General features: G+C 42.1%; 1 protein-coding gene across 1 annotated transcript in view; it reads left to right on the top strand.

Moving 5' to 3' along the window:
* The first annotated feature begins 623 nt into the window (after positions 1-623).
* ACAD10 (acyl-CoA dehydrogenase family member 10) overlaps positions 624-23,479 on the top strand; it is a 45,343-nt gene continuing 22,487 nt past the window's right edge. The window contains exons 1-8 of the mRNA XM_065889751.1: positions 624-817; positions 4,709-4,857; positions 6,259-6,453; positions 10,722-10,880; positions 11,592-11,751; positions 13,260-13,401; positions 18,599-18,667; positions 20,164-20,345. Coding sequence (XP_065745823.1) covers positions 631-817; positions 4,709-4,857; positions 6,259-6,453; positions 10,722-10,880; positions 11,592-11,751; positions 13,260-13,401; positions 18,599-18,667; positions 20,164-20,345 — 1,243 coding nt within the window. The 5' untranslated portion in view covers positions 624-630. The remainder of the gene's footprint in view (positions 818-4,708; positions 4,858-6,258; positions 6,454-10,721; positions 10,881-11,591; positions 11,752-13,259; positions 13,402-18,598; positions 18,668-20,163; positions 20,346-23,479) is intronic.

Raw genomic sequence — 23,479 nt, 5'->3', positions numbered from 1 at the left:
CCTGAGTGTCCCGATCACCCAGGTTAAGGTGAAATACGAGGGAGAGCTGCGGCTGAAAGGGGAGAGGCAGAACTCAGAGGGCCTTTTCAGGCAGGTTAAGGAACTGAGAGTTTATCTTGAGGACAGTGGGGGGCCACTGGAGGTTTTAAATGGGGTTAGGATATGATCAAATTTGCAATCTTGAATGATAACTGGTTGAAGTGTGAAGAAAGAATGAGGTTTGAGAAGAGGCAGGGGGACCAGTTAAGGGGCCGTTGCAAAGGTCCGTGGTTGAGATCACGCAGTGAGAGTGGAGAGAGGTAGATGGAGAGCTTCGGGAGGAAGGATGGGCCGCGCACAGCACCCGGAGCAGAGGTGTCTAGCTGGAGGACTGAGGGAAGTCGGGGTGAATCCAGTTTTCCAGCTTGGGCGGCTGGGAGAACGGTGGAGCCCTTTCCTGAGCCAAGGAACTTAGGCAAGGAGTGGTCAGGGAGGGCGGAGATCCTGCGTTCCTCTCGGGCGGTGTCTGAAGCGCTGGTTGGAGGTCAGAGGAGGTGTGCAGGTGCCACCCTGAGCACCAGGGTGGAGGTCTGCTTGGAGGCAGTGACGGCAAACTATGTCCTGTGCCTTCTCCGCAGCCTCGGCCCCAACATGTGCCTAAGGCGGCTTTTGCAGTCTGCGCAGCTTCAGCGGGCTTGGAGGGCGGTCTTCGGGAAACATGGCCAGGGCAGGCACCAGGGAGCCTGGCGATGGACACATTCTGGAGGCGGCACCTACAGAGCAGTGATTTTTGACATGGGCGGAGTTCTCATTCCTTCTCCAGGGAGAGTGGCTGCAGGTGAGCTCTTCATTCTACTTCACCTTTGGAGACTGTGGTGGGTAGGGGTGGGGGAAAGGAGGGTGGTGAGGGGAGATGGCAGTGTGTCCCAGTGGGAGCTATACTTGCTCTTCATCAAATTCCAAGCAACAGTTAGTGGCTGAGTATCTTGGGCAAATTATTTAACTGCTCTGAGTCTTAGTTTCCTCATCATTAAATTACGGCTGATGATAGTACCTACCTCTTTGGGGTTGGAGGAGGGTTAAGTGAGATTATTCATGGAGGGCACTTGATTAGCAGGGTGAGTGCTTGGCTCATCTGAAATTCTCAATAAACGATGAGCTGCTATTGTTGTTAATGTTATTGGTGGAATTTAACTACCTTTCCCTGAGAACTACTTCTGAATCCTGACATCCTCTCTGCCCGCCCCGCCACCCCCACCCCGTCCCCGCTTTGATCATAGCCTTTCCTTTTCCACCAACCTCCCTTCTAAACCTGCTTTTGCTACTACAAGATCAAGCCTCTAGGCTCTGATCCTTCCTTTTTCAGCCCCTCCTGGTATTACCTTTTTACCCGCTCAGTTCAACTGACTTAAGTGTGATTTGTTTGGCGTGAAGTGTTAGAAAACCTAACAAAACAGTGACTGCACCAAGACTGAAGTTAATTTCTTTTGCACATGAAAGTCCAGGTATGTGTCTGGGCCAGTGTGTTGCTCTGTGATGGCAGCGCCCTGGGCTCTTTTCATTGTGTTGCTGTGCTATGAGTGCACTTCATTTCTACTTTCACCATGTGGGTCAGGCTTGGCTGCCTCACTTTCTGCCATCACATCCCATTCCCAACCAGCAGGAAGGAAAAAGGACCAAACAGCTGTCCCTGTTCTTTTCACTTACTGTGGTTGCTGACTGGGCAGTTTTCTATGCTAAATCAACCCAACTTCAGGTTTTCTGTGCCCCTGGTTGCAAAATTATCCAGCTCTGCTAACTGGTTAGGTGAGCTCCTTTTTTTTTTTTTTAGCTCCAGCTGCAGTTGAGCCCTCAGCCTCTCTATTCCTCCACTCATATTCCTCTTGCATTCATTACAGGGCTGTTCCAAACTCTGCCCAGAGCCATCATACTTCCCCAGACCAAACCTTCATACTTGGAAGATGGCCAAGTCTCCTTTTACAGAGAACATAAAGATTACTTGGCAGGAATTTTCTCAGCTTTCTCCAGAACATCTTGAGAACCTATTCACTCCTTCCCACTGCCACTGCCTCTACACAAATTAGATTCCTAAATTCTCCCGCCTGCACTGGCACATCAGCCTCCTAACTCCTAACTCTACCTCTGGCCTTCTGGGTTTTGCACACAATGCCTGGAGCTGCCCTTCTGAAACACACATCTTATCCCTTCCCTCTCTTGCTTCAAATCCTTGAGTGCCTGCATTTTTTCACTTAGATTAAAACCAGAAGCTTTACCTGGTTCCAGGGCCTCTCACAACCAGCGCTCATGTCCTCTTGTCACACCATTTCCTATGTATGCCCACATTTCAGCTACCTTGGACTACCTGATGCTCTTTAAACTTGTCAAATGTATTTATACTCCTGTGCCTTTGCAAGTTCTGTTCTCTCTGATCAGAGCTACCCTTCCCTGCCTCCTCTGCCTTTTCAAATCCTGCTCATACTTTTAAATGGTATGTTATTCAGCAGTGCCTGGAATCTTCGGAGCACTTAGTAAGTCTTGTGGTTGTTGTTATTATTGACTTGTGTTTTTATTTTATATTTATAATGTTTTTGCCATGCCAAAATTTTCACTTTTGATGTCATCAAAATCATCTGTGTTTTTCTTTATGGCTTGCATGTTATGAGACTAGGCTAAGGAAGTCGTTTCTTTCTTCACGTTCATAAAGACGTTGCATATTGTTTTCTAACTTTTAGAGGGTTTTTTTTTTCTGATTTGGGTATTTAGTCTGTTGGGAATTCATTTTTGTAATGGTGAGAAACGGATTTAATTAAATTTTTTCTATACAGAAACTCAGTTATGCCAACCTCATTATTAAATAGTTGGTGCTGAAAGGATATTTTTAAAAATACAAAGATATGCTGTATAGCACAGGGAACTCTCCTTCACTTTGCTGTATAGTAAAAACTGGGAACTCTTCCTTCACTTTGCTGTATAGTAGAAACTAACACAACATTGTAAAACAACTTACCCCAATAAAAAATAAATAACTAAATAAAAGTGCACCTAAAAAAATAGACAAATTTCTTACTGTCACCTCCACCCCTCTCTGGCCAGTCCTAGGCTTCATTGGTTATCATTGTGAAAAGTTTGTTTATCCTTCCAAAAATTGCCTATATATACATGAGTGTGTGTGTGTGTGTGTGTGTGTGTGTGTAAACTGTGTCTACATAGATTGGGTCATACTGTACACACTGTTATGTACCTTTCCTTTTTTCTGACCCAGTAGAATATCTTGCCAAATTTTCCACATCAGTAGGCATAGGTCTAGTTAAGGGATTAGCAAACTATTTCTGTCAAGGGCACTAGATGGGCTTCACGAGCCACACAGTCTCTGTATGACTTTACTATTGGAGCCAGCAACAGCCATAGACACTAGTAAACAAGTAGGTGTGGTTGTGCTCCAATAAAACTTTATTTACAAAAACAGATGGGAGACAGATTTGGCCCCCAGGCCATAATTTGCCAACCCTTGGCCTAGTTTATACATTTTAACATCTATGAGGTATTCCATCATATGGATGTACCATGGTTGATTTAACAAGCCCTTTAGTAACATGCATGTAAGTTTCTAGTTTTTATTGTGAGCAGTTCTGCACAACAGCTGTGTACATAATCTTTGCTTACTTTTATAAATATATCTGTGGGAGAAATTCCTGGAAGCAGAATTACTACATCAAATGTAAATGTGTATTTAAAATGTTGCACTCCATAGAGGTTGTATTTGTTTACACCCCCATCAACAGCATACGAGAGTGCCCCTTTCCTTGCATGCTTGCCAGCTCTAAGATCCTAAAAAATGCTCTAACTTTAGTTCTAAAATTAAAGATGTATTATTATTATTATTTGGATTCAGTTTTAAAAGTCCTGTTGTTCTCAAAAGACATACTGAATTGGTCATATTGGTGATTTCTGAAGAATGGGATTGCTTTGTCATTTAACTTTCTTTTTTATACCTTTCTACATTGTCTGAAATATTTTCAATGCACAGGTACTGCATTAAACAAAAGATATGTGCTAATGTATATTATTGATATATCTTAGATATAATTATGAATGCTGTATACATTTTTGCACCATAGCAGGTATATTATACAAAGAGAAAACACCCTTGTACAAGAAAAAGTAACCCCTATCCCAGTGTTCCCAGTATACACAATAATAATCCATCCACTGCCTTAGCTCTTTATGGACAGAATTTTGTTCTTTATTTCTCAAAGACAGCGCCCCCACAGGTGAATGTTTCAGTGTGCCAGCTACACTGCTCTGAAGGATTACTACGGTTTACAAAATGAAGGCCTTGTCTTGGAGTGCTGTCAGAATCTGCTTTATTCCCTAATGCACTTCCTTACCATGTGCCAGGACTGTGTGAGTGACCTAATACATATGAACCAGCCAATGAGAGACCAGGGAAGAAAATTCGTACTGCAGTGTCCAGAGTCATCTCAAGGTGGTGGTACGGACCTGACGCTTGGCACCAGTGTCCCCTCAGTTACACAGATTATTATTGCTGTTCCTTTGGAGGTCCAAGCTGAGATTTTCCATTTCCTGAATTTGTCTGAATTCCCAATGGAACCCACTAGGCACCACAGTGATGCCACAGGAACTTGTATGGTACTTCCCCTGCTCCCCAAACCCCAGCTGTTTGTCCATATATTACTGTTTCACTTACCATATGTTTTACTTCCGGTAGAATGGGAGGTACAGAATCATATCCCTTCCGGAACTATATTGAAGGCCTTGATCTCAGGTGGCGTAAATGGGCCCTGGATGAAATTTATGAGAGCAGAGATAACAACAGAGGATTTCCTACAAGAATTTGGGAGACTTTGCTCTGAAATTGTGAGTGATAAACATACTTGAATTTCCATATCCTTTTTGCCTAGAATAGTGGATGCAACAGTTATCCATTAAGTTGGTTAAACTAAAAATAAAGAAGGGAAAACCTAATAACCTGTTATAAGATTTTAAGCTATTTCTTCCATCCGCAGGTGCTCAATTTTAACTACACGAATGAAAAAGTAAAAATATTACGTACTAAGCCTCTCCATCAGTTACTGCTCATCTGAAGCTGGAGTTGTATAATGGCTTTGATCAGAAAGCTTGTTTAATGCAGTAATAACATTGAGCCTTTCTCTGGAAAGGCTCTGCATTCTAAGCTCTTTATTTGTATTAACTCATGTACGTTCACAATAACCCTGCTACAATATAATTTAAGATATAATAAAGTTCTGTGGATAGATGGTGGTTTTGGTTACATAACAGTCAATGTACTTAATATCACCCAAAGTGGTTAAAATAGTAAATTTGATGTTATGTGTTTTTACCTCAATTTTAAATAAATGAATAAATATTTAAATATATGTATAGAAAACATTCTGCTAAGTGACAGAAAGAAGCCAACCCAAAAGACCACATATTGTATGAGTCCACTTATTTGAAATGTCTAGAACAGGGAAATCTATAGAAACAGAAAATAGAGTTATTTTCTAGGACTGGGAGTATTGGGGTGTGGGGGGGGAATGGGTAACGACTGCTAATGGGTATGGGATTTCTTTTCAGGGTGACGAAAATGTTCTAAAACGGATTGTGTTGATAGTTGCACAACTTTGTGAAGATATTAAAAAGCGTTGAATTTTACAGCTTAAATGGGTCAGTTGGGTGGTATGTGAATTGTATTTCAATAAAGCTGTTGTAAAATGTGCGTGTGTATCAGAATAGCAGACTTGGCCTTGCAGATTTTGAAACATGATAAAATAAGAGTTTTCAAAACCCACAGAGGTTGAATTTAAAAACACAAAAATTGATCAGAAACTGACACTCAGTTCGTAATGGTGAAGTTGAGGCAATGCAGAATCATCAAATGTCTCTGGATCATTAAAAATTAAGTTACATCTGCTTAATACACTTATAGAATTTAATGTACCTCTTAGGGTCTTCTGAATCTTTTTAAAATTGACAATGAGTGAGTGAAATAAAGAACTCATTTAACTGGAATACTGATATAAATAGCTCCATTCCCTAACCACTGTAACTCTAATTCTAAGCCACTTTTTACAACCTTATATACAAAGTTCTGCACAAGGGCTGAGGGAGGGAATTCCTTTTGGCAGCAAGCCAAAGGCCCGGGGTCCTACACCAGGTAGTGGTAGGAAGCCAGGAATATGTGTTTTTCTGTGTCAGTGACAAGCTGTTCTTACTCTTAATGATGGCTGGTTCTCCTCTCCCCTCCCCCATTCTTAGTCAAAGACCTCCGTGCCCCTGAACTCCTTTTTCTCTCTGCTGACCAGTGAGCGAGTGGCAAAGCCGTTCCCAGTGATGACTGAGGCCATAACTCAGATTCGGGCTAAAGGCCTTCAGACTGCAGTCTTGAGCAATAATTTTTATCTTCCCAATGGGAAGAGCTTTCTGCCCCTGGACCGGAAACAGTTTGATGTGGTAAGTGATCCGGAATAATCCGAATCAAGTCTGTGCCCTTGCTGCAGGATGCAGGATTAGTGCTGCCTCTCAGTAGGTCTGGAGTAAATGGGTTTTTTATTCACACACTTGACTCAGTTAGGACTAAATATAACAGGTGGGAAGCAAGACTTGTAAAATATCACTGAGCTCTCAGCAAGGTCAGTCATTTATGGGCTTTGATAACTGATTGAAACCTCAGCTTTCAAGACTCCCTTTCATTCTGGAGTTGAACCTTAGTCATCAGATAACACATGCACTTTTGTCAGCCCTCACCTCTTAACGGGCCCTTTGACCTTTTCTCTTCAAAGACCAACCCCATTGCCCTCTATTTCTATGGCATTAATCCTTAGACCAGTGCTGTGCAAACAAACCCACTGCAGTAAGGGAAATGTCCAGTATGGTTGCTACTAGTCACATACGGCTGTTAAACACTTGAAATGTGGCTAGTGGCCCTGAGGAATTCTATTTCATTTCAACTTAAATGTAAATAATCACATATGGCTAGTGGCTACCGTATGGGACAGCACATGAAGGGCTAGACTATGAAAGTACCTGAGAAGATTCTGAGTCAGGAGATGGTCTTCTGTGCCAGGAGGTTACTTCTGTGAAAGACTTCCCATTTCCCTAAGAGAAAGTACATCGTTATCCTGGGACAGATATGAATTACTGAATTATTGACTTGCCTAAACTTCATTCAGTTGGAAAACACGTTCTCATTAAGCAGTGACTGTGTGCCGGGCACTGGCTAGGCATGAGGGGATACTGTGTTCAGTGTGACGGACACAAGCCCTGCCCTCTGGAACATGCATTTGCCATATTTCAGGTTGTCAGTTGCTACATGTGGCTAGTGGCTACTGTGTCGGACAGGACAGTATAGCATTTCCATCATTGTAGAAAGTCCTATTGGATAGTGCTATTTTAGAACGTAAAATCTAGTTGGATTGACAGGCAGAAAATTCAGAGCACAAATATGGGAAATGAACGACCCAACCTAATGCTCTTTTCACCTCCCACCTCCTCATTCCTCCTGTACAAAGCCAGTCAGAGATAGAGTTCTTTTCCCTCTGCACAGCTGCCTGGCTCCTTGCCCACTTTAATTGTTGGTTTCCCCGCTTGTCCACAGCACAGCCCTCCTCCAAGCATCCTCCCCTTCTGGTGCTCAGGGACCTCAGCCGGATTTGAATCCTGTCTTGCAGCTTGCTATAAGCAGCAGTAGCTTTGATTCTCTGAACCTCGGTTTCTTCACCTGTAGTTCAGCAGTAGGAATTTTCTTTGTTGAGGGTAGCTGTGTGGATCCCAGAGTATAATGCATGCAAAGCACTTTACAGAGTGCCTGGCAGATAGGTAAGTATGCAATACGTTGTAATTATTTTCAGAAATTCCTTCCCTCCAGTGTGGCTATGGGGATATATCTTCATCTGGACAAAATCAGTTGGCCAGGCTCGTATTGGGCCCTTCAACTATGTAGGGACTTGTGAGCTTCTTTAAAACAATGGACTTGTTTATTCAGGCTTCACAGGCTCTCTGGCGTGTGCTCTTCAGATCCATTTTCATATTCTATGTCTGCAGGAAACCTGGAGTTTTGAAAATCTGTTTCCTCAAGAGCAAGGGTTTACATTTTTGTTCTCTAAAGCTATAAGGAAAAAAATTATTTTGGTAGAAGTAAAGCTAATGGAACCATTCCTGTGATCCCCATCATCCCTGGAGGCTGTTCCTGAACTTTTCAATGTCACAGAAATCTGTTTCTTCTGACGTGTATGTGGCTTTTGAATTTTGTTCATCTACTTTGTTTTTGGTTTTGTTTTTTTTTTTTTTAGTATGGATGTTTTATATCTGAAATTTTGCTTGTGTCCAGGTGTAAGCAATCGGTAATGTCTTTTTTTGTGTTTTATTTTTGGCTGTGTTGGGTCTTAATTGTGGCACACGGGCTTCTCTCTAGTTGTGGCACGTGGACTCCAGAGAGCACGGGCTCAGTAGCTGCCACACGCGGGCTCTCTAGTTGTGGCGCACAGGCTTAGTTGCCCCGTGGCATGTGGGATCTTAGTTCCCCGACCAGGAATCAAACCCATGTCCCCTGCATTGAGAGGCAGATTCTTAACCACTGGACCACCAGGGAAGTCCTCATCTACTTTGTTCTTTAAGTAAAAACTTTTACATTATTATTATTTCTTTTTGTAAAGAACACATGATGTAAGATTTACCATCCTAGGGGTTTCCCTGGTGGCGCAGTGGTTAAGAATCTGCCTGCCAGTGCGGGGCACACAGGTTTGAGCTCTGGTCCAGGCAGATCCCACATGCCACGGAGCAACTAAGCCCGTGTGCCACAACTACTGAGCCTGCGCTCTAGAGCCCGTGAGCCACACTACTGAGCCTGCGCACCACAACTACTGAAGCCTGCGTACCTAGAGCCCGTGCTCCACAACAAGAGAAGCCACTGCAGTGAGAAGCCCGTGCACCACAATGAAGAGTAGCCCCTGCTCACCGCAACTAGAGAACGCCCGTGTGCAGCAACGAAGACCCAACACAGCCAAAAATAAATAAATAAATAAATTTATTTTTTAAAAAAAGTAAATAAAAAATGCTAATGTAGTACAATGAAAAAAAGAAGATTTACCATCCTAGACATTTTTAATTATACAGGACAGTAATTTTAGGTATATTCACATTGTTGTGAAACACAACCCCAGAAATTTTTCATCTGGCAAAATAGAACACAAGAAGTCCAGGGACCTTATCCAGTTTAAATCTCAGGAATTTTTTCACTTCTGCAAATGTACTCACCTATGAGAGGAGGTGTCTGCTTGGCAGACTTGGCCCTGACCCCCAGGGTTTGCTCCCCCTCTCCTCTTGTCTCGGCTGGTACAGCTGTGCTGCTTTCCTGTCGCATGATGCCTTTATTGGTGTCTGAAACACCTGGCTTCTCTGCTACCCACTGTTGACATTTTCTTTAGAAGGAGCTTCTTTGTCTTCTTTTAGCTCATTCAGGTCCTTAGGAGACCAGGAAGAGTCAGTAACTTATTCAGAACATTTATTTGTCTGAAAAGGCAGTTCTTCTCTAACCTTGAACAATGGGAGTTTGGAGGAGAGGGAGGGGCCCTCAGGTTTGTCCTTGGTCTTGGAGAGCGAGGGTCAATTCAGGAGTGACTGAGGGAGTTAGTTCTATTCTTTGGGCAGACCAGAGGGTATTGGTTACAGGCCTCTATGGACATTTTAGGCCTGCTCACAGGAGATCAAGCCATGGGGACAGTGTCAGAGGACTTGGGGTTGCTGGGTCAGAGGTAGCCTGACACTGAGACAGCTGTTTCAGGGTTCTCCTGAACCCTCAGCAGCACCCCACCAGTTCTGGATCAGATACAGGTTGAAGCAAGGCTGTCAGGATACAGGAGGCTCTTTGCATGAAAGGGAACCATGTCTTTGCCACTGACGATCTCTTTGGTGTTAGCCCTCCTGTGGGATTTATCTGTCTAGGCTGAGTACAGCTGTTTGTTTTTTAACTTCTGAAATATGGACATTAAAGTCATGTTTCTTTTATAACAGTAAACAGTGCCTTCTTTCTGAGAAAACGGTGAAATACTTTCCCTAAAACTGAAACGTGCAGCTTTTCTGTGCATTCACAATACCTAACATTAGCAAAGTGCTATGTCATTTCGGAGTACACTGAAGTTCACTAAGTTTCCCAGCTACCGTTAAGATAGGTAAGATGGGGCTTCCCTGGTGGTGCAGTGGTTGAGAGTCCGCCTGCCGATGCAGGGGACACGGGGTCGTGCCCCGATCCGGGAAGATCCCACATGCCGCGGAGTGGCTGGGCCCGTGAGCCATGGCCGCTGAGCCTGCGCGTCCGGAGCCTATGCTCCGCAACGGGAGAGGCCACAACAGTAAGAGGCCCACGTACTGCAAAGAAAAAAAAAAAAAAAAAAAAAAAGATAGGTAAGATGGCTGTTAGTGTTCCCAGTTTCCTGACGATGAACCTGAAGCCCATAGTGCCTTCGCTGTTTGCGCAAGGTCACTCACTGTGTCTGAACCAGAACTTTGGTTTTCTGAGTCTTCCCTTAGGTTGTAACCCAGTATTTCCAAATCACTCCTCTTAAAAAAGCAACATCATTTTATATCATGACACTCTTAAGTTACTTGTTATAACAAATCTCCACTGCCTGCCTTCTGCTCTGCTTTTCAGAAAATATACTGGGTGTACGTGGGAACACCACTTTTAGGGACATTCATCTCTCCTTCCTGTCCCTCCCTCTCAGGTTGTGGAATCCTGCCTGGAAGGTGTCTGCAAGCCAGACGCCAGGATGTACAAGCTGTGCTTGGAGCGGCTAGGCCGGCAGCCTTCTGAGTCCATCTTTCTGGATGATCTTGGACCGAATCTAAAAGCAGCTGCCAGCCTTGGTATTCACACCATTAAGGTAAAGGTCACTGTTTTTTGAACCCCTGTTGTGCCCCAGGCACTAGTGTAAGCATCTCTACGCAGTCCTCTTACACTCAAAATGGCAGTTGCCTCTGGTGGTTTTCACCCATGCTGCCATAGTCTTTTTATTTTTTATTGATTATGAAATCTAGGTGACTAGCCACTTGTATTTTCAATAGGAAGTAAGAAGGCAGAATGAGAAAAGAGTTACACAGGGAGGTGAATGGCAGGCTTAAGACATTTCGGGTGACAGCTCTGCTGGCCTGGTGATGCTGCTCTGGGTGGGGACCCAGCAGCTACCAGACACACGGGCCATCCCAATGCTTTGAAGCAGGAGAAGCCACGTTGGTGGCTGGGGTCTCTGTCCAGCTTTCTGCGTTTGGGTTTTCGTTATTAGCTGACGGGCCCGTAGGGACAGAGTGGACACTACACACAATATTCTGCCCTCCTGGCACAAGGGAGTATCATTCACTCTTAACCGGCACTCTTCCCAGCAGATAAGAAAGTTTAATGTGGTTAGGAATTAAATGGGAGGAGGAAACTCATTCTGAGGCTTTCTCATGAGCTGACTCCCCTGGCTGCAAAGTCCTTGCTCAGAGAACTGACTTCTTCTATATTTCCCTCTAAGAAAGTACCCTCTCAGAGAACAGGCAGGAGGGTGGGGCAGGGTTGACTGGGTGTCCATGTTCAGTATTCTCTGTGAAACCAGGTTCATGACCCAGAGACTGCAGTAAAGGAACTGGAAACTCTTCTGGGTTTTCCGTTGAGAATGGCTGTTCCAAACACTCGCCCTGTGAGAAAGACGATGGAAATTCCCAAGGACTCCTTGGAGAAGCACCTCAAAGGCTTACTGGGGACCCAAGCCACAGGTAGTTAAGCTTCTGCATTTTGGTAAAGGCTAGGCTTTCAGTCTGGCTCTCACTTTCAGTCCTTAGTGGAATATGCTGGAGACAAAGACGCCATGTGGTGAAGCAAATAGCCAGTGGGCTCAGTGAGCCCAGTGGACCCGGGTGCTGCTCTGTTTTACTTGGGAAAAAGCACTGACTTCCTTTTTTACGGATCCCCAAAGTGTACTTGGCCCTTGTTCCATGTGAGAGTGTGGTGTGGCAGCAGCCGCCTGCAAAGGGCTGTCCCGGAGGACAGGAACTTGCAGTATGTGCCCAGGGGTGTTTGAGTGTTTCTAATAGTTTTGAGATGACAGCCTGTTTTGTGAAGGTGACTTAAAAGTTGCACGAATTTACAATGTGACAAGCCGTCTCTATCTCTTCAAAGGAACCTCTAGCTCCTTCTTCACATTCCACCCTCAGAAAAACAGGTGCCTCATGACCTTTTTCTTTTTAAATTTATTTTATTAAAGTATAGTTGCATGAACTTTTGAAGAAATTTCTACCTGGTGATAAAGTTTGATCCTTGAAAGTACTTTTTTTTAATTTAATTTATTTTTTTATACAGCAGGTTCTTATTAGTCATCCATTTTATACATATTTGTGTATATATGTCCATCCCAATCTCCCAATTCATCCCACCACCCCCACCACCCCCGCCACTTTCCCCCCTTGGTGTCCATACGTTTGTTCTCTACATCTGTGTCTCTATTTCTGCCCTGCAAACCGGTTCATCTGTACCATTTGAAAGTACTCTTTGTATGCAGCTTCTCATAAGGATTTTTTTCCAGTGATGGGATTGTTCTTAGAGCCTCTGCAAAGCTGAGGGACCCTTTCTGATGAGACCAGCTAAGTCAGGCAAACTCCCATTTCCTGCGAATCTGTGTGTAGAGTTCATCTCATTGTGAAGACTAGGGTTAATTAGGCTGTTTCTGCAAGGGAGCCTCAGAGTTTAGCCTGCTGGGGTGGGAAACGCATCTCCTGAAAGCAGCTTTGGCTCGAGCTGCAGGCCTCTGCATAGCTCCTTTCAGCTGTCACGTCATTGTCAGGCGTGGTGTGGCCAAGTATGGGGTGAGGGGCACACTTTTCAAGTGAGGGCACTTTTCATCCTCGGCTTAAAGCATTCCATTTAGCAAGATGGGTTTCCATGACTGTGCTTGTGTTTTACAAACAGAACTAAAAGACTTTTCTTTACGGAGCAGGAGTTGGCAAGAAGGACAAAATTGGACACCTGCACAAAGTGAAAATTGTCACGGTGTAAATCCAGTGGCCTTTGCCACACCATAGTGTGATGTTCTGGACTCGAGCTGGAGGTGGGGGGTATGCCTGGGACGCAGTCACGTCTGGTACCCCGGGAGGAGCTGCTTTCCTTACAGATCATTCCAAATCAGGGCGCTCCGCATCCATATGCAGTACTCATTAGAAAGAAAGAATGTCTGTCCACATTTGTCCTCCAGAGCTGGTTTGAGTTTTCCTTGCTTTCAAACTTGCAGGCCCATTGGAACTCCTTCAGTTTGATCACGGGCAGTCAAATCCCACCTACTACATCAGGCTGGCTAAACATCAGCTGGTTCTGAGGAAGAAACCGCCAGGGACACTGCTCCCGTCGGCGCATGCAGTAGAGAGGGAGTTCAGGTAAATTCTCAGAGCTGGGGGCGTGCTTGCCATCCCCAGCCTCCGCAGCCCAGCCCCTGAGCTGGCCAATCAGCACTCCATTAAAGTGCCTTGAGACATTTAAAATTACAAGTGTGACTCTCCAAAATTATTTCTGAGAAGAACATGTCACCTAATTTTATTCAGGAGCTTGTTTTCTCTTTTCTCTACCTAAACCTCTAGGAGGCTAGACTTTTTTTGAGCCTCTGTTAAGTGCGGTCATAGCCCAAGGAGGCATGGTTGTGAGTTGATAGTTATTGAAACCTGGGGTTCCTTATATGAATCCCTCTACTTTTATGTATGTTTGATATTTTTCATAATAAAATGTTTAAAATGATAAATGTATTACAACCCATCCAAAATAAAATCTTTTGCTTTGTGAATAGGAAAATTTAAACGTAGTAGGTTGAAAAACACTAGCTCCAGACTCTTGGACAGTGAGTGGCAATGCGATGACTGGACTCCAGAGTGGGGCTTCCTCTCCTGAACGGCTTTCTCTTCCTCTTCTGCCTTCCTTCCAGCCTATCATGTTCTGCAGAAGGAAAGTTGCAGAGAGTAGAAGGAAAATGTGATTGCGGCTCCTGGCCTCTTCTTTCTCACCATTTACTGTCTCCCCTCTGACTTTTTGGTTCCTTGAATCTGACTTCTCTAAGTGTTACAGGGACTGATGACTGACATTTATGAAGCCTTCAGGGTTCGTTTATGAAGCCTACAGGGAGAAACCTGTAGCTATTTGTGAGCATTCATAAATGTGCCCGTGTGATAGTGAGTGTGTGCTTGTAGAAGAGAAACCCTGAAATGCAAAACTCCCACTGTCTCTGTGCCTCCTGCTTGTGAACTCTCACCAACTTCCTAGCGTACTGAGGAATTCTGGAGTGTTAGAAAGACATCGAAAAATCCAAGAATGCACAGAATTTCTGTTTTAGTAAAGGAATAAAATGTGCATTTGAAGATGAAATGTGTACGGTATCTGCTTATAAAATGCCAAATCAAATTTGGAAAACTGGGAAAACAGTATAACATAATTTATAAAAACCTCAGGGTAGTCATACTTTTATACCTAATAATTCCAATAGGGGATCTCTCTTTAAAAAAATAATTCTAAATAGGGAGAAAAGCTTTATGCATTAATATGCTCACTGCAGTGTAGTTTATAATAAAAAAAATTGGAAACCTACAGGTACAATAACTGAGTAATGATTGTGCAAACCTTGGTATTTCTGCTTGTTGGAACAATAACAATAATAGTAACAGCTAACATTTACTGAGTGTTTAGTATGTGTCGGGCACTAAATAAGTGCTTTGAATATATTGTTAATTCAAACCGTTCTCATGACTCCCTGATCTGGTCCTATTACGATCTCCATTTTATAGATGAGGACAGTGAAGCTTAAAGAAGTTAAGCAGCATGCCTGGTGACACACGTCTAGTATGTGAGTGATGGAGTCTGGCTTCACACCCAGGGCTGGTAGGATCCCATACCCCAGTCTTAATGATTATGCTATTATTGCAGCCAATAAAAGGATGCCTATAATAAAATTAAAATGTGTAGAATAAAACTTTTTTCCTTTTTGGCCGCCCATTGTGCCTTGGGGGATCTTAGTTCTCCGACCAGGGACTGAACCCAGGCCATGGCAGTGAAAGTGCCGAGTCTTAACCACTGGACCACCAGGGGACTCTGCAGAAAATAAAATTTTAATGTAGCAAAAACAGATACAAACTATATATGTCTTAACTATGTTTTTTGTAAAGACTTGTACATTGAAACAAAAATATTGGAAAGGAACACACCAAAATGTTTACCCTGGTCATGTTTGGGTAGTTTGTTAGTACAAGTTGTAAGTGACAGAAACCCACCTAGCCTGACTTAAGCATTCAAAAAAAAGAAAGGAGGAGAAGTGGTAAAATGTATTGGCTTCATTATCTAAACCTTTCAGGTGTGGCTGGATCCAGAGGCCCAAATAATGTCACCAGGACCCATTCATTCTCTCTGTCCATCTCTCAACACTTCTCTCCTTGATAACTACAGTGAACGTTCCAGCATATCTCCTGAGATTGACTTGTTGGCCTGGTGTGGGTCACAGCTTTTTTCCTGAACCAATCTCTGTGGTCAGGAGGATGCATTATTCAGATTGGCCAAATCTGGGTCTTGTGCTCAACCCTGGAATCAGGATTGAGTCACTCTCACCCAAACCATGTGAATCTACAGTGGAGGAGAGCTGTTTCCCAAAGGAATGTCTAGGTATTACTATCAGAACATGAAAAGGGGAAAGGACAAAAGGCAGCCCAAAGCAGGAGCCAGTTATTGGTGATAAGACTGACTCATTATTTTTCTATTTAAAAAGATTCCTTCCTTAATGTTTCATAGAATTTATCAGTAAACACATCGGGCCTGGAGGTTTTTTAGGAAAAGTTTTTGGATTATGGGTTTGATGTAATAGATATTGGGTTATTCAGGTATTTTATTTCGTCTTGCCTTAGTTTTGGTAAATTGTAATTTGCAAGGAATTTGTACATTTATTAAAATATATAAAATTATATTATAAAATATATAAAGTTATATATGTCCATTTCATGTTAACAGTTGAATTTATTGTTCAAAATATTCCCTTACTGTCTGTTTTTTTTTAATTTATTTCTGGCTGTGTTGGGTCTTCGTTGTGCGTGGGCTTTCTCTAGTTGCGGTGAGCGGGGGATACTCTTCGTTGCGGTGCGCATGCTTCTTATTGCAGTGGCTTCTCTTGTTGCAGAGCATGGGCTCTGGGTGTGCAGGCTTCAGTAGTTGTGGCACACAGGCTCAATAGTTGTGGCTCTCGGGCTCTAGAGCAGAGGCTCAGTAGTTGTGGTGCACGGGCTTAGTTGCTCCGCGGCATGTGGGATCTTCCCGGACCAGGGCTTGAACCCATGTCCCCTGCATTGGCAGGCGGATTCTTAACCACTGCACCACCAGGGAAGTCCTCCCTTACTGTCCTTTTAATGTATGTAGGATCTGTAGTGATTTCCCATCTTTACCATTCCTGCTGTGGATTGATAGTATTTTCTCTCTCTTTCTTTCATCAGTCTACCTAGGGATTTATCATTGTGTTGATAATTTAAAAGAACAAATGTTTCGTTTTGTTAATTTTTCTGTTGTTTATTTTCTATTTCATTTAGTTCTGCTCTGAGCTTTATTTCTTTCCATCTTCTTACTGTGGGTGTATTTTTACCTTCTTAGGTGTAACCTTATGCCATTGATTTAACATCTTCCTTTTCTAATATGAGCTTTCAAAGTTATGTTACTTTGTAAGCACATATGCATCCCACAAATTTTGACATGTGTTTTTATTATTATTATTATGGTTTGAAATACTTTCTAATGTCCCTTGTGATTTCTTCTTTGACCCATGGCTTACATGGAAGTGTGTTATTTAACTTCCAAATATTTGGGCTTTTTCTAGCTATCATATAGTAACAAGTTCTTGTTTAATTCTATTGAGGTCTTAGAAATACTCTGTAAGATTTTGATACTTGGGGCTTCCCTGGTGGTGCAGTGGTTAAGAATCCACCTGCCTAATGCAGGAGACACGGGTTTAAGCCCTGGTCTGGGACGATCCCACATGCCACGGAGCAGCTAAGCCCATGCACCACAACAACTGAGCCTGCGCTCCTAGACCCCGTGAGCCACACTACTGAGCCCGTGCACCCAGAGCCCGAGCTCTGCAACAAGAGAAGCCACCGCAATGAGAAGCCCGCACACCGTGACGAAGAGTAGCCCCCACTCGCCGCAACTAGAGAAAGCCGCACGCAGCAATGAAGACCCAATGCAGCCAAAAATAATAAATAAATAAATTTATTTTTTAAAAAAGATTTTGATACTTGGAAATTTATTAGGACTTATTTTATGTACGAGTATGTGATATATCTTGGTGAATATACTGTGTACACTCTAAAAGAATGTGTATCCTGCAGTGTCTGTGTGAGTGTTATAGAAATGTCCATCAGGTCAAGCTGGCTGGTAGTGTTGTTCAGATCTGTGTCTTACTGACTTTTTCTAGTTAGTGTAGTTTTGATCAAGTCAGTTACTGATAAAGGCATTTTACAGTCTCAGCTATGATTGTGAGTTTGTCCGTTTCTATCTTTCATTCTGATAATTTTTACTTTAGGTATTTTTGAAGCTCTTTTATTAGGCACATACACATCTTTTATTTACTTTTGTAATTTGAAGTATAGTTGATTTAATGTTGTGTTTTAATTTCTGCTATACAGCAAAGTGACTCAGTTATAAATATATATATTCTTTTTTATGCTGTATTTTTTTATATATATATTCTTTTTCATATTCTTTTCCATAATGGTTTATCACAGGATATTGAATACAGTTCCCTGTGCTATATAGTAGGACCTTGTTGTTTAAGGCACATACACATTTATGATTGTAATATCTTCCTGGTGAATTAACTCTTGTATTATTTTGAAATGTCTCTTTTTATCTCTGGTAGTCCTCTTTGCCTTAAGGTCTCTTTTTCTAATATTGATATAGCTATACCAGCTTTCTTATGCTTACCAATTGTATGGAACTTCCCTTTCCATCCTTTCATACTTTATTTTATTTATTTATTTTTATCTATGTTTTTATATTTAAATCATGTCCCTTATAGACAGTATATTAAGTCTTGCTTTTGAACCCAGTAGGACAACTTCTGTCTTTTAATTGGAATGTTTACTCTATTAAATTTAGTGTAATTATCAGTATGTTTGAGTCAGGTCTATAATTGCTGTTTGATCTTTGTCCCATTTGTCTTTTGTTCTCCTTGCCTTTTTGCCTTCTTGGGTCAATTGAAATTTTTAAGTTTTAGCGTTCCATTTTAATTTCTGCATGTAAAATTTTTAAATCAAAAAATAATTTCAGGGCTTCCCTGGTGGCGCAGTGGTTGAGAGTCCACCTGCCGATGCAGGGGACACGGGTTCGTGCCCCGGTCCGGGAAGATCCCACATACCGCGGAGCGGCTGGGCCCGTGAGCCATGGCCGCTGAGCCTGCGCATCCGGAGCCTGTGCTCCGCAACGGGAGAGGCCACAACAGTGAGAGGCCCGCGTATCACAAAAAAAAAAAACAAAAACAAAAACAAAAAATAATAATAATTTCAAGAAAATCCAGTCATCTCATTCAGCAGTGTCTCTCATTTTTCTTTGTTCTGGCAGGATAATGAAAGCCCTTGCGAATGCTGGAGTCCCTGTCCCCAAAGTTCTTGACCTCTGTGAGGACTCAAGGTAATGTTCAGATTTATTTTTACTATTGTGTATTCAAGCTACAGAAAAGTCCTTATACTAACTCACATTCCAGTTTGCTAGAGTAAAGACAAGTAAAATTTGGGTAGAAGAGAAAAGAGATTTTATAGTTACCTCCCCTAGAAGTTCACAGATCTTTAAGTTATCCTGAAAGATAAATGCCTGCTTTCGTGAGAATTGGTAGGAAACATCTTTTCTAACATTAAAAAAATATATGTCCATCTAGTTTCATGTTGCTTGTTTTAATTAATTTTTTTATTGTGGGCTTTCTAAACTGTTTTTGAATTGCTTTATAATATTGCTTTCTGAGTCTGTCTCTTTTTTCCCGATTTTTTAATTATGAAAATTTCGAAACATACACAGAAGTTGAAAGAAGAAAAAATAGTACGATGAGCACCCATTTACACTTCATCTAGATGAAAACATTTGTTAACATTTTGCCACATTTGCTTTCTATGTATATGTATATATGTGTATGTGTATATATGTGAATAGGTGTACTATATAGATAAAATAATTTTATAGAAATAGTTAATTATATATAACATTTTTCTAAAAATGTTTTATAACATAGTTTAATAAGTTTTATTAAATAATTATATAATTATTTTGTAAGTTAATAAGTATATCTTATATGTATGTATATAAATTATTATTCACTGAAACTTTTGAAGTAAGTTTCAGACAGCATACATCTTCTAAGAATAAAGACATTTTCTTTCATAACCACAGCAATATTACATTTAAGATAATTAAAAATAATTTAATAATATAATTTAATATCTAGGCCATGTTCAAGTCAGGATGAATAGTTATAATAGAATTTTCAAAACAACTTTTCAGAGTACTAAACTGATTTCTAGTAGTGACAAAAGATGGATTAATGACATTTTGGTGTGTCACCTTAATACTTTGGGGTGTTGTATATGCCATTCATACCACTGGATAATGATGAAAATAACATCAATAACAAGAAGGGATACTTATCCAACCCTCAGTGAAGCCAGAAACATATGCCAGGCATTCCCTATGTATTTGCTCCCTTAATTCTTATAACTATCCTTTGAAGCATTATAGACTGAAAAAAAACAAAGCTCAGAGAGCTTTAATATGTTTCTCAGGATCACACTGCTAGGAAGGGCAGAGGTGGCACTTAAGCCTGGTTCTCTGACTCCAAATCCCCCTCTCCACATGCTGCTTTCCTGTATTATCACACTTAATCCCATTCCGATGGCTTCTACAAGTGGACCAAAGAGAAGAGAGGCATGCTGGCAAGAAGTGTAGACAGGGATGTGTGTGTGTGTGGATTGGTTTGGGGAGGGAGTACTTCTAACCCCTGTGCTTGTGTGCAAAGGAAAAAGGAAGTTTCCAGTACTCTGGATCCAAACTCCCACCCAGCACTCAAAGCTTACACACAGGACAGAGCAGTGCCTGCCACATCATGGGCCACTGAAACACCCTGTCTGTGCCCCTGCTAGGGTCATCGGCACTCCCTTCTATCTGATGGAGTACTGCCCAGGCCTCATCTACAAAGACCCCTCTCTGCCAGGCTTGGAGCCCAGCCAGAGGCGGGCCATCTACACTGCCATGAACAGAGTCTTGTGCAAGATTCACAGTGTGGACCTCAAGGCCGCAGGCCTAGAAGACTATGGGAAACACGGTGAGCACGGGGCCGCTTGTCTTCTGTGCTGCTGTTTCCTCACTGGTGCCTCTGCTTTCATGATTTCCATGGTACGAAGGTTTTAAGGCACCACTGGTAAATGTGAGGTGGGCTTGTTAGCTTCCTACTTGGAAATCCACTTTCATTTTAGTATAAGTGTCACTTACCTAGATGCTTTGTCCTGAGATAAATCCCTTCATGGACTACAGAATCTCTCTTCCCTGAAACTTTTATCTCACTGTATCATTTAAATCTTGTTTTTTTTCGATACTGGCCAAAAGTACTTAAGATACGTATTTTCTTCTCCATTTTTCACCATTTCCTCTAAATATTCTTTTCAATATTTAGAGGAAAGATTTAGGGATATATTTTTAAAATGCCATTATGCCAAGGTATTTGTATAATTTGTTTCTGTTTTCTTCTTTCTTTTTTTAAAAAAATGTCTGAGAGTTCCAGTTGGTCCTCATCCTTGGAAGCACTTGGTATTGTCAGGTTTTCCCTTTTCTTTTTTACTGGAAGTCAGTTGTATTGAAATGTAGCATTTTACGAATGTTGACAAATGCACACACTTTTATAACCACCATCACCATTGTCTTCATGCTTTTGCATGCAGAAACTTTAGCATGAGCCAAAGAGTTTCACTTTTTCTGCCCTGCAGCATTCAACACTATCTGACTCTCAACCAGTGTGCATTGTTGACCATGGTCAAAAAGAATCTCTCAAATAAGCTGTATTTTTTTCTTTCTCTGCTTTTAACCAAAATGTGCCTGTTTTGTCTAGGACCATATCAAAGGCTGCAGTATGTGTACAAAGTACATCAACTTCCTGACACATTTCTACCAAGTTACCTAAAATTCTGTCATTCCATAGGCACATGATCTGAGGTCTCAAAACTAACCATTTGAGAAACTTTGCTACCACAGAGCAGGCTTGCTGACTTCGCAGCCCCAATTGAGGGAGTTCTTCACCCCTTCCATACGCAGCCTGAGCCATATCATACACTAACCTGTTGACCAGAGTTACCAGCTTAGAGGGGTTCCCCTCCATCTTGGTGGTCTCATTGGAAAACATTTACAGTAAAAATTTGTTTGTTGTTTATCCAAAATTCCAGTTTAACTGAGCATCCTCTATTTTATCTGGGAGCCCTAGTTACCAGTAAAAGGGTCAGCAGGCAAAGACCATAGATGTTGCCTATATTGAGCCATTGTTTCAAAGTGGAAAGAGCCCTAGACCAGAAGTCAGGTGCTGATTTGTGGGGTGACCTTGGGCAAGTCCCATTACTTTGTTATAGTTTTCTCAACAGTAAAGGTTCAGTAAAAAATAGAAAATCAAAAAAAAACCCTGCCCTGCCCCCCTCACAGTGCTGATGTGAAAAGCAAAGGAGATGGCACCTGTCCTAGTCTTTATGGAGATAAAGCCTCTGTCACATGAAGCAACGGGCAATGTGACATCCCATCCTGCGGTGGAGAGAGAGCAGCCTAAGGAGGCCTCTCCCATGTGCTGAGTGGATCCTTTGCCTTTTATTTTTAAAGTAGACTGTTTTGATGCACTTTCCACTGGCCTATTAGTTTGACAAAGAGACAAAGCAGAAATCTGGTGTGATTTTATATGATTCAGGGTCAGCCTCCTGGGCCACAGGCTGTATTTGGAGCTTTATCGCATAAAGCAGCTTCCTCAAATTTCACATTCACTGATCCAGTTTACCCGGGCATCAGATCTTCCTTTTCTTCTCAAGTTATGTCAGGAACCCAGCTGCTGCGTGGGGCATTGGCTATATATAGATAGTACACCATTTGTGTAAAATTGGTATATTTGAATAAATTTAAATGTTTATTTGCACACGTGAAGATATCTCCAAAAGGATGCCTAAGAAATTGGTCACATGGGTTGCCTTTGGGGAATAACGGCTGAGTGGCTGAGCAGGGGGATGGGAGAAAATCTTTATTGCACTCCTTTTTGTCACTTTAATTTCGAGCCATGTGAATATATGATTTATTGAAGAGAACAAATTTAAATTTGTAAGGAAAAGAAACAGCACACCAACATGATTTCTGATCAAAAGGGACTTTTGACCAGATCCTTTAGGTCCAGTCTAGTTATCACAAAGAACCTTTCCATCAAGGACCTGCAGGGAACCATAATTCTCATTTCTCATCCCAGAGGGCAGGCTGCTTTGGGGAGGAAGGGCGTTAATGCCTTGGCAGGCCTGCTCGGGACCAGTGGCCAACAGAGCCAGAGCCGCAGGGACAGCTGCATCTGCTTCCCACGAGAAGGGAGTGGGTACAGCACTGGGGTGGTGTGTATGCGTGGGCGGCAGGGGCACATCCTAAATCCATATAGGGGCTCCTTCCGCAAAGGCTCAGTTCCTGGTGGCCTTTGTATTCATTTTATTATGATAATTTTCAAACTCTAGAAATGTGAAATAGTACAGTGAATAACTATATGCCCACGACTGATTTTAACAATGGTTAACTTTTGCCATATTCCTCTATATAGCTCTTTCTGTTTCTATCTGCACAACTAACAAGGTTGTAGAGATCCTGGCGCTTGACTCCTAACAGCTTCAGTACGCATTTCCTACATTTCCTAATAGTAAGGACATCTCCCAGCACCATTATCACATCCAAGGAAATTTACCATTTTCCCAGAATATATAAAACCCAGTCCATATTCAGATTTCCTCATTACCCCCCTTACATCTTTTATAAGTGAGTTTTTTTGGTTGGTTTTCCAAATCGGGATCCGATCAAAGAATCTAGAACAGTCCTCTCACTGTTGTTGTTTTTTTTTTAATGAATTTTTTAAGGGACCAGGCAAGTATATTATAGATTTGTTTTGATTGTTACCTGATGATTTCATTTACTGCTGTCTTCTACTTCCTATAATTCTGAAAACTGGAAGTTAGTTCTAAAGGCTTGATTTGGTTGGGGTTAAATTCCTGTGGATTTTGATCTCACCTCTCATCCAGCCCTGCTGGATCCTCCGAAGGACAGGTGTCTGGGTGCTCTGAGTGTGCATTGGACTCCACAGAAGGAGCCCAATCTCTCTATCCTTGTCTTCAAGCTTCTGGGGAACATTTTTCTCTCAGATGAGGGGTGAGGGCTTGACTTAGAGCTAGTGGTGTGATGTGTTAT

Source organism: Phocoena phocoena, chromosome 13, assembly GCF_963924675.1.
Source record: "Phocoena phocoena chromosome 13, mPhoPho1.1, whole genome shotgun sequence".
Lineage (NCBI taxonomy): Eukaryota > Metazoa > Chordata > Mammalia > Artiodactyla > Phocoenidae > Phocoena > Phocoena phocoena.
This window is presented reverse-complemented; position numbering and strand designations above follow the sequence as displayed.